The sequence below is a fragment of the Heliangelus exortis genome, chromosome 2 (assembly GCF_036169615.1).
Source record: "Heliangelus exortis chromosome 2, bHelExo1.hap1, whole genome shotgun sequence".
NCBI lineage: Eukaryota > Metazoa > Chordata > Aves > Apodiformes > Trochilidae > Heliangelus > Heliangelus exortis.
In genome coordinates, this window is record NC_092423.1 from 84,214,836 (window position 1) to 84,226,916 (window position 12,081).

At 38.6% G+C, this 12,081-nt stretch overlaps 1 protein-coding gene across 17 annotated transcripts in view; it reads left to right on the plus strand.

Annotated features, from left to right (window-relative positions):
* The window catches only part of FHOD3 (formin homology 2 domain containing 3), a 383,672-nt gene that overhangs the window by 176,602 nt on the left and 194,989 nt on the right, over positions 1-12,081 (plus strand). For all 17 annotated transcript variants that reach the window (XM_071736789.1, XM_071736782.1, XM_071736783.1 and 14 more), the window contains exon 4: positions 726-793. In XM_071736789.1, coding sequence (XP_071592890.1) covers positions 726-793 — 68 coding nt within the window. The remainder of the gene's footprint in view (positions 1-725; positions 794-12,081) is intronic.

Genomic DNA, 12,081 nt, shown 5'->3' on the forward strand with positions numbered 1-12,081 from the left:
GAGTAAGGTTCAAAAGAATAGCAGAGGAACTGCTTTTGTATTCTTTGAATTATTTCTATGAGTATGCATTAGGAAGGGAATAAACGAAGTAATATATTTCGGTACTGGATGATGAAAAGAGGGCTTCTGCTTCATTTAGGAAAACATCAAGATCAGTTTTCATGAGAATAAAACACTGTTTTGAATTATGCTTAGAACAGACTGTCCGACTATTTCTGGTATTAACGTTCATTGCCATTGCAGAAAGGATTTAACAATAGAAAGATGAGAACATGAGAAAAGAATGTCTAGAGGGAAGGCAGTCAAGGATGGGATTCAGTGGCTCTAGCTTTGATAACAAAAGCAAAGAGTGCATTCAGTTGAGTCTTTTGATACTAATCTGGTACTTTCAATAAACCCTAAATTTACCTTATTGCAGAGAGAGCAGTATTTCTAGGCATTTTCAAAAACTCTTTAGTGTTGGTTCTCTCTGATTTTATTAAATCTATAAATTTACCTGGGAGATGCCACCTGAAGTTCTGAACAATAAACCCTGTTTTTAGTTGAACTTTTTAACAAGTCCTCCATATATAAAAAACAAAGCTGCTTTCTTTAACAGCAGTCTACCTGATGGCAAATGTGCACTGTGACTCTTCAACTCCTTTGAAATCTGTGCTACTTTTTTCCCATGTTGTTGGTTTTGCTTATGTTGAATTTCTTTCTGTTTTTGTTTTTTTTTTCCTCAGAAAAACTTTACAATTCCAATGGACGGGAGCTGAGACGGGCACTTTTCTCTTTGAAACAAATATTTCAGGTGAGCAAATAATGGCTGTACATTCTGTGATTTGAACATTAATTTTTAAAAATGTATCTGAAGGAGTTTCTGGCAAAAGAGAATTTTAAGATTTCATTTGTAATGTGAACTTAACCAATTGCTTCTTAGGTTTTTTTTTTCCTTATGGTCTGCAAGCCTCCAATTCCTTCAGTCTGTCAGAAGGCAGGACTAGATGTGGAATAGGTGTAGAGTATTGGAACCTGCCAGCAAAAGAAAGAAGAAAACCTGGGACACATAGATGGAAACTTAGACTGCTTTTCAACAGTAGTATAGTTCTATATTGAGAAGACTGAGAGGGGGATGTGAAAAGAGGATCTAGGAAGCCATGGAGTGGGGTAATGTCCCAACATTGGCACAATAATTGACAAACAGTCTAGTTTTAAGCCACATCAAATACTGAAAAAGGGTGTGAGAGACATGGGACAGATCTGATGAGGAGCCAAGATGTAATGGGAGAGCTCTACAGGAAATCATATTTAGATTGAGGTAAGAGGATGTGATTATTGATTAGCCAAAAAGGTACTTCACAGAGCTGAGGGGAGGTTATGGTAGTGACTGATTAGTTTAAGCTTAAGGAAAGGCATGATTTGAATGTGGGTGTTCACACAGGGAGTGTTCACATGGAGGAGACCTGAAATCAGCAGCATTTTGAGTCCTGGGAGGAAATAGCCCAAGTGATAGGCAAGTGGTGTGGGTGATAAGAAAGTGAATTATATTAAAAGCTTGGATTTCAGGTGGGTTTTACTGAGTAAGGGCAGGAATCAGGAAAGTTGCAAGACTGGAAAGAAACTTCTTGATGAGAACAAGTCAAGAAAAGTGAAAACAAAGTGTCAGTAAGAACTACACTATACTGCCAGTGTGATGCTAAAATGGAATTCAGAACTACACATTCAATTTCTGTAATTAAATATAAGTGAAATCAATAAGAAAAGCACTTTGCCTCCTTTACTAGTGGATCCAAATGGAGGATGACAATGTGTGATGTTTTTCAGCTACAATATGTAGATGCAAGGGTTTCGTGCAGTTAGCTGAGCATTTTTTGTGTTGTTTTAAATAGACATTTATTTTAAGAAGAATGACAATTTTTAGTGATTCTGCAAGACTGTAGAATTGCAGATTTCCAAAACATACCATTTTTTTTGCAGGTTTCAAGGTTAAGCATTCAGAACTTAGAATGAAAAAAAAGAGAAATGAAGATTTTCTGAACAATAGGAGTAGATGGTAAAGGGTGGACAATGTAATGGAAAAGTTTGGTAGTTGAAGGTGTCGTATGGGTAAGAAAAAAGCCCTTGAATTTTGAAATATTTGGACAGCTCCAAAACAATTCTCTTCTAGGCATTTCCAGGGAAAGATTGAGAGTCACAGTGATGCAAGTGGGTTTCCCTGTGAGCTTTCCAAGTGGGTGTACTGTGTTCTCAAAAGAAATGAGGCAGGTTTCCAAGAGTCTTCTCTGGTTTCTTCTGTTTTTATTCACCTCAGCTGTTTCTGGGAAGTATTTATATTTCTCTGATTTTATGTACTCTTCAGGTTAACTGGGGTATTCATGCATATTTAGAAGTGAGTGCTAAGCCTCTCTTCCCATCCATACCACGTGTTGCATGCCTTCTATCCTGACTTTTCCCAGTTTGGGTATTTATAGGTGCTCTCTTCCATGTAGGTTATTTGAAGTCCAGTAGTTATTTCTGAGCACCTAGTACTCAGTGCTTTCAGTGGACACACCAGGAAGATCTCTGTCTTTTAGCTGATCACTTTTCACTGAAATGTTGTTCAAATACCATACTAAATTTAGCAGGAGTTGACTGGATTGAAGAGTAATGAGAGGGAGTGGAGAAGTTATGAGCACAGCTCCATATCTGTGTGTGCATTTATATTTTAAGTGACGTCTATCTGACAGTTTCAGAACATACTTGTCCTTGAAGTATTCAACTTCCCAGCTTCCTAGTTTATGAGATATGAAAAAGTATTTGAGAATTATGTGTTACCACTTTAAGTGTAGCTACTTTTGGTACAACTGTCTGTCACACACCTTTCAAAACAGTCTTCTTGGAGTCTCAAAATACAGATTCTCACTGGTGAATAATTGAGAAGTTTTCCTCATGCTGGAGAATACTCATGTCACATGTTCGGGTATTTGAGATAGTACCCTTCAAACTAGAAAATGAGACCTTTGTATGATGTAGATTCCTGTTTTCTTGGAAAATTCACTGTCCTTGACAATGGCTTCAAGGTATTGTGCAGTCTCTTATTTGGATTAAGTGTAAACAAGCCCAAATTTTACATCAAATATGAATTCCATACAGTCGGAGCTCTTGATTTTTCACACAAGGCCGCAGCAAAGCCTAGCGACATTTAGCAAAAGCAAGGCCTTTGTTTTAAATTTTACATGAAAGATTCATTTGGCAAGTCCAAACTTGGAATTTCTCTTCGGTTTCTTCTGATGGGCTGTTTTTTGCAAAATGATAAAGGTTATGTGAGGCATTTTTCTTTGGCAGCAATGCCATTCTGTTCCTGTCATTCATTCTGACGGGTTAAGATAGCTGCACTCGTGTTCTTTTCCTGGCCTGTGCTGTAGTATTCTTCATCTGATTTACCAGTTTGCCTTTTGCAAACAAGTAAGGAAAGTAATGTTCAAAGTAGAAGTATACGAAACACTTAACCTTAAAAGAACTGAAAAAAAGATATACAGGCATAACTGTCAACCTGTTGGAGTATGGTTTAGCTCCCTTTGGATTCATTTTCTGAGAGACTTCTGAGTTGCCTTGTTCTTGTGTTTATCAGTTTTGTGAATTTAGTGCGAACTGCTAAAAATTCCCAAAGGCATCTTGGGCAAAATCCAGCTGAACAGGATCGCAGTTGAAAACTATTCTTGCACTTACTGATTGCGATATCATGAAGATAAAAATACTGCTGCTTAAAACAGTTAATTCAATATAAATCTTAAAAGCAGAGAAACTGTAATTATCTTTGAAAAGTGCTGTGCAATTTACATGATATTAAAAAGGTTTGTTTAACAAGACCTCTGATATGACTGGCTGTAATATGAAGCAGGCATGTTTTAGAATTTATAAACAAAAGTGTGCCTTATAGTTACAAAGCATGATTTCAAATCATGCTGATTGCATAATTTTAAAATATGAAATAACTGGATGAGAATATGGTGCTATAAGAAAAATAAGAAAGCTGTAAAGCATGTTTTCACTCTGTTGAAATCTGTAATCATGTGTAAATCTGCTTCCTAAAGTTTTGGAAAATATTTTTAATCAATCAATGCATTAGTGGTTTTTTTGGAAAACAGATCTGAAGGGTTTATTTTAAAGTTTTGAGGAAAAAAAGCCAGTTTTCTTTTAGAACTGTTTTCCCCAGTAAGTGTCCATTGAGAAGTGCACGAGATCTCCCACTATGTTTCTTGAGGAGCCTAGATTCTTGTTTTGTGTCATGTTCAGAATATCAAGCAGCACAGTTACAAGATTCTCCTACAGAATTTTCTTCTATTGTTGAGAAATTCATTAATCATTGAACAATTCAGCTTTGTATAAAACACCACAAAGAACAGCTATGTAGGGGCCCTGGAAACATTAACTAGAAGGTGTTTGGATAGACACAATCTTATCAGTGAGTGAAATCAAACGTCACACACTTCAGCTGCTAAGGAGTCATCAATCATCCTTAAGAGAGCAGGAGTATTCTGTGTTTGCCTCATTGATCTTGAGGAAGAAGGCTGCTCCTTCTCCTCTTGCAGGCATGAGTGATGACTCCTTAGGGTTTGAAGCTGTGTGACACTTGATTTAGGGGCTGCTGTCATCACTTTAGGAGTAGGCAGCCACCTCTCCCCTCTAAGAGCGCTTTTGGAGGTATTCTTGATTAAGTCATGAAAAAGAGAGAAATCTTTATTTCCTTCCCAAATCAAGTTCACCACGGTTCCCTCTAGCAGTTTTCATATTTTTAAATTCATATTTTAAAAAGGTTATGTCTCGTTACTCTTTAGAGATTATAAATAAAATAGATATGACATGTTAAATGTCAAAGTCAGTTTCTCAAAACTGTTGGGAAATAGAGTGTCTTCTTCATGCCGAGATAACGTTATGGGCTGAGTTCTCAACAAATCTTAATGAAATTATAAATGTGAACTGCTTCCACCACACGAATGGGAAGGCTTGGGAAGCCTGACAACATTATTCATTCTCTAATCTGTGTGAGTCTTAGAACTGAAACAAGAAACCTTGTTTTGCATGGATCCCATCTACTTCAGATTCCTCATGTGTGTAATACAGTGCATGAACATTGTTTCCTCTGTTACTTTGCTCCCATGAGGAAAATCCCTGGTATGTTCTGGTCTAGGTGAATTTTAAAGTCATTTTTAATTGCACTGTTAAGTAGGAGGGAGAAAATACAGTGGATTGCTGGGTCTGCTGTCCACTCCAAAGGCTGAAATTATGACCCCATCAAGTCTATGGTATAAAATGTTTCTTTTCTTTTTTTTTTTTTTTTTCAACCTGGTGGTTGAGTGTATACAAAAACATGGACCACAGTAAACAGAGAGCAACAACAGGACTTTTTTTGTTGGTTTCCTGATGAATGCTTTGTCTTTGGAGGAGGAGGCAGCCAAAGCTTTTGTGGGTAATAATGTATTGATTAATCTGATACTGAGGTGTGACTTATTTTTGCTTCATTGCATCTTGCACTCATAGAGGGAAAAAAGTTACAAAAGGAAAAAGATCCTTTTATTGTCTGCTCTTTCATTAACTGAAATTTTATTAACTTAAATAATAAAATATTGAAAGCAAAAAGTTACTTCCAAATGGTGCAACAGTAGTAGATTTTCTTTTCCGTGTTCTTTCAGCCTGTTTTCAGAATTGCAGTACAGTTCAGTTCCCTCTCCTGAAAGACAGGATACATCAGTGTATTGCTTGGTACAACCCAAACAGGTAGCCCAACATTTTCAGTGATAGAACTTGATGGAATCTTTATCAGGAAAAAGGGGCATCATGCAACTGCAAGGTTAAGTGCAGTGAGAGCACTAGAAGCAGCTGTCACAATAAGGTGGCTTTCTACCCACAGCTCCCTCATCTGACACTGGAATCAGGAAAGTCATGTGAAAGTAGTGAAGGTAATGACCAAAGTTGCTGAAGGAGCAAAATACTACATTCAGGCTAAAGGGGAAACAGAACTTTATTGAGAATATGGTGGTGGAGATCAGACAGGATCACAGTAATTTGATGTTGGTAAGAGCCTAAGTGTGACATGGAAGCAACTTTGCTGTCTGAGCAAAGCACCCTTCCCTCTCTAAATTTTAATTTGCCTTTAATCAATTTAAGACATGAGTGTTTCTTTGAGTATCTCAGTTACATCCACTGAAGATATCTTCGCTTTCATCTTAGCACTGCAAACTTTTGTTTTCTTTCCTACATGTAAGTGCCTATATGTGTCTTTTACTAATTGATTATCTACCACAAGTTTAAACATGAAAGTCTGTGAGCTGATTTTTTTCCTTGGTCTTCTACAAATTTGTTGTATGTAACCAAAAGGAAGAAAACTCTCCATGGAGGCAAACAAAAAAATAAATTAAATTTTATGAATGCAAAGTAAATTATGTATTGGGCCTTGATAAAATAAGCTGAAGGTTTTAAAGTTTTAAATTTATTTTTTTCATGGATATATCAAAAATATTTCAAAAGGGAAACTACAGGGGAATAATGACTGTAAATTAAATACTTTACTTTGGGGGGAATTCCTGTATCTCTTTATTGGTGCCACAGTGGAAATGTATAAGCAGTAGTGTTCTCTATATTTGAAATGTTTTTCATTTTGGAAAGACTTTAATTTTTTTTATACTTTGTCTCATAGAGTTATCATTAGCTTAAAAGTCTTGCAAAAAATTGCTGGCATTTGGTGTTTGCTGATGAGGCAACTGACTAATGGTAAGGATATGCAACAGAATTGACACTTGAGGGTGAAATTTCATTTTAATCATCACTAAAAGCCAAACTTCACAAGTCAGGTGTCTTAAATACATTACATTACATTATTGAACATAAAGGAGTATGGTAATTTCCATGTGTGCTGTTGTAAAATGTTGGTTCATGTATATAGATGTGAGAACAGAAAAAAAAAAGGAACAGAGTGAAAATAATTTTGTGTCGTTATGGTCGTGCTTATACACAGATGTATGTGTAATAAGTTGGGAAGGTGTAAAGGGTGAGGGGGAGAAGCAAGTAAGGAGTGTGCAGTCAGCACAAGGTATATAAGGGGAAAATAGGAGGGCAGAGCAGTGGAAGCTGTGGCAGTGAAGTGGCTGAAGTGAATTTTCAGTCAGCAAAGAAAGGAAGGAGAAGGAGGTTCTGATGATGAACAAGTGGTCAGCTTGGTCACCATCAAACCCTTCACCTCTCAAATGCTTCTGCCACTGCTTCAGTTACCTCTAGCTGCTGAATGGTTATAGAATCATAGAATTGGCTGGGTTGGAAGGGACCTCAGAGATCATCAAGTCCAACCCTTGATCCACTACCGCTGCAGTTACCAGCCCATGGCACTGAGTGCCACATCCAGTCTCTTTTTAAATATCTCCAGGGATGGAGAATCCACTACTTCCCGGGGCAGCCCATTCCAGTGTCTGATCACCCTCACAGTAAAGAAATTCTTTCTAATATCCAACCTAAACCTTTCCCAGCACAACTTAAGACCATGCCTTCGTGTCTTGCTGGGAGCTGCCTGGGAGAAGAGACCAACCCCCCCCTGGCTACCCCCTCCTTTCAGGGAGTTGTAGAGAGTGATGAGGTCTTCCCTGAGCCTCCTCTTCTCCAGGCTGAACAGCCCCAGCTCCCTCAGCCTCTCCTCATAGGATCTGTGCTGGAGTCCCTTCACCAGCCTTGTTGCCCTCCTTTGGACCTGCTCCAGCACCTCAATCTCCTTCCTGAACTGAGGGGCCCAGAACTGGACACAGGACTCGAGGTGTGGCCTCACCGGGGCTGAGTACAGGGGCAGAATCACTTCCTTGGACCTGCTGGCCATGACACCCCAGTTTAGAGCACCCTTGATCTCAAGGAGTTCTTACAGGTGTGCTGGTGGGAAAGGGAGACAGCAACTGAATTTGCTTAGCATCCTTTCCTTGGGTTACTTTTCTGAGTTGCCAGTTATTAAGGAGTGAAAATACTTTTCTTAAAGAGATGGAATCTCTGTGACAGCAGAAGATATTTCTCCCGCCACCCCTGAGAGCTGTAGTTAATCTTTTAAAAGTAGTGTCGTGACTCAAAGTAGAGCAGAGGTTTCATGATTTAATACAAGACTTGCATGCTTAACCTCTGGCTCATATGATCCATATATAGAATTATTTTGTAGCTGCTTAAATAATTTAGGTTAAAATGTCAATGCAGTCTTGAGGGACTCATAGGACTTAAGTTTATGTGTATATGTATGTGCGTGTGTGGATGGTTTTGGAATGATTTATTTCCAGATTTGTTTGCAATAGATGACTTGGCTTTTAAAATGGTCTGAAATAAACAGTGACAATTGAATTAGATAGTATCAGGCACTTCTGGATTGGCAATCTAGTATTTTGATTAGGAGTCCAAAGAACAGAACTGGAGTTTAAAGTGTGGGAAAGTAACTATAAATTATATCTTGGCGGTCCATGCTCCTTCAATCACTTCCTAACTATGTTTACTCAGTTTGCAAGCCAAAATGAGCTTTTCTAACTGCAAACACTGTAAGCCAATCTTGATCTATAAAATGCAACCTGTTGCTTAGCCAGTAAAAAAGCTGGACTCCAGAAATCATCTGGGATTTCTGTTTCTAATAGAGCACAGCATAACTCTTTTATTACTACATCATTGTAGTCTTGTCAATGGGAGTAATTATTTTGCTGGTAACTTTAGCAGATGTGATACATACTGAAGGCAGGTAACAATAGTTGAAAATACTCTTGTGGAGATTTTATTGTGTTATACTTCTAATGTAAACTTGGGGGTCACAGAGCAAGGCAGCTGAAAGGGAGGGTCGAGAGTAACTGGCAGCTAATTTCCATTTGCTTTGGAGGCAAAACTTCACATAAGCATTTGAAATTATATGGGGAACCTGTTGACATGAAGGGTCTCAGGTAATGGAAGTGCTTTCTGGTCAGGCTGCTGCACAGTCTCATTGCTACTGCTGCCCAGGACAATTAGGTTTAGAGGCAAGCTATGGGGATGTTTTGGGTTTGGTTGTTTTGGGTTGTTTTTTTTTTTGGGGGGGAGGGTTTGTAAACATGAGGATTTGCCAGAAAAATACTTAGGAAAGTAAAATGCTTAGGAAAGAATATCAATAGATTTCTGTTCTGCTTGCACTATTAGGAAGGAATAGGAAGAGTGGAATAAGCACCTACCCACCATTGGTGCAATTTCTAGTAGAAACCTGAATTTTATCCTTCTGCCTTTATTCGCTTAGTTACAGGGGAGGCTTTTAAAGTATGTTGGGCAATAACCCTGCATTTTCCTTTCTCGTGGTGGAGCGCCAGATGTAGTGTCATTTGAGATTTATGCCAGAAGCAGCCTGCAGTTGTGCATGGTTTGCTCTTTGACCTGCCTCCTCCTTCCCTCCCTTTCCGCACCAGTCAGCTGCTGTCCCTCTGCCGCTAATTTACATCCCCAAATGAATGAAGCCTAATCCCTAACCCTTAATCCTCCTAAGACCCACTGAACTTTGTGATCCTATCTTGACTTTGCAGGACATATTTATTTATTTATTTATTTATTTATTTATTCTAAGGGGGGGAGGGAGGACAAAAAAAATCTTTTCCATTCTAAAGAGTGGCTTTCATTGGTACTTTTAAGGAGACTTCCAGTGAGTGCACTCGCATGTTAGTGTTCCATGTATTTTTCCTTATTATTTTTTTTCCACATTGAGGATAGTAACCTGGGGTTTCTGATTCAGCTTGCAGTGCAGTATATATTCCTAGCAGGGGAATCTGAGGAAGAGGGGTTTCCAAGGAGACCTCGCTCCAATGTAATAATATAGAGTGGTGACAGTGCATTTTCCCAGCATACTACTTGATATATGAACATAACAATGAGTGGAGATTTCCCTAGCTCTTTTTAAAAAAAAGTAATAATTTTTATTTCTGGAGGCAGGCAGTGTCTGAATGAGCTGTGCTCTTTCTGCCTGTAGGCTGGAGACTTTGAGCTTAATCCCTTAATAGGGATGTTGTAGAGTGACAGAGCTCTTCCTCAGACAGAGGATGAAGTGCATCAGCTGGTAGAGTGTGAGTGCAATCCTCTCTTGGAGGCAAGGCTTAGCAAGAAGATTCTCGTGGCTTTGGATGCTACTCTGGCTGCCTGTGCTGCTCTCACTTCTAGGCTGTATTATTGAAACTTTTGTGTTTTGGCAAGTTTGGTCAGTACAGAATGTGATTGCTGGCTCACTCAATAACACGTCATGTGGAGAGCGCAGGCTGGGGAACCCCATGGTTCCTTATTTAAAGAAATGAACATTATAAAATGTGCAGTGTTTAACTTAACAGAGAAAGAAGCGGATTGTACAGTATAGGATTAAATATGGGAATGCTCAAGCAACCAGAAACAATGGAATATTTTATGAAAGGAAAAAAACATTAAAATGAGGTTCTTCTTGGAGGAAATCTTATAGACAAGCATCTTGTTATGATTTCTTGGAGAGTACTCTACACAGCTGTTAGCCACGTAAGAGAGAAGTATGTATGTGCATATCCAAATGTGAATATTCAATAACTAATCCAGTTTTAGCAAATACTTGAAATAAGGCTTCCTAGCCTTTTCCCAAAACTTTTCTAAAGCTTTTTAGGAAAAAAAAAAAAAAAAAAAAACCAAAAACCTTGCCCTTGAGAATCTGTGTTCCAAAACCTTGATTCTTATTAGAAAGCAAAGCAACTTTCTTGTGGTGGAAGAATAATCATGCTTTGAGTAAAAGTGTTCAAACATACAGAAACAGAAGGCTTCAGAAAGATTTCTCTTTAGCAGTATGTAAACAATTTATCTTTGCATATGGAAGCTGCACATCAGATATGATGCGTTCTTGTAAAGTGCTGCTCATTGGAAAAAAAGTCTTCAGTCTCCATCTTCAGATAAAAGACCTCCCAAAACTGCATTAAAGAATGTGGCAAATGGTGCAGAGACCGGGTAACAGGTAGGAAAGAAGGAAATCCCACACAGACATCTTATTCTGCTAGGCGTTCATGGACATACTGTAGAGCCTGCTTGATCAGAGGGTTTGTGAGGGGTTTTTTTGACAGTGGAGCTGAGTTAGGTGGGTGACAGTGTGATTTGTGCTTTTTTTCAGCCATAGAAGCAAGCTTTAAAATCACCAGTTTGAATCTATTTAATTCAAATCTTTTGATAATAATCTTTTGCATTATATATTGAACAAAAATAGAGCTCTGTTACAAAGCAACATACACTGTCTTGGTCTCTCTTCCTTCTGAGATGCCTGAAGAAGAGACAGGATCTACTCCAGATCTGTGAATGCAAGAGTAAAATACATTATCTGACAACGCCACTGGTATCTTTTCATAAAGATTTGAAGAAGCAAGCCCTTGTGTCACGGTGGAGTCTTCACGGTTGCAGGAGCTTAGCAGGAAGCTTAGAGAGCTTTGCCTGTGTTTTGCTCCTTTTCTCATCAGTGCTTAGTGCCTGCTGATTAAGGGGTCATAAATCTTTGTGATATTAGCGGAGGAGTCGGAGTCCATTTCCACAGCAAATGACAAGCTTACCCTGCCTCCTTTTAAATGTTATCGCGCACATGCGGCAGCTACTTGTACAGATCATTGTCACACACACCATATATTCTGAACAATGAATGCTCTTTTCCTGGAAACCCGAACCTCTTACCACTGCTAGAGAGTAGCCTTCACTCTTGAGGTCACCTAACTTGGCAAGTCAGTGAGTTAATGGGTCTGAAAAGATTATCCTAGACTAAAATTGATGTAAACATTCGCTTTTCAATGTAGAACGTATGGGTTTGGATGCCTTTCATCTTTCTCTGCACATTCCAGATGTTTGCTTCTTTCCTCTCATCATATATACATGATGGGATAGATAATGTACTGAGTTCAGATTTATGTCTAGAGCATGATGTGTTTGTACTCCACTTCATTACACCTTCTTTCTCCCTTTTATTTGGGAGAGGAGAAGTACCTTAAAAGCCTTTTTTAATTCAGGTTTGATTTGTTTATTCAGTGCTTTCCAAAAGCAGTCTGGTTAGAGTCCCTCGTCCCCTTCATTTCCTCTGCTGTTCCTTGCAAATATATATCCTTTCAGCCAAGG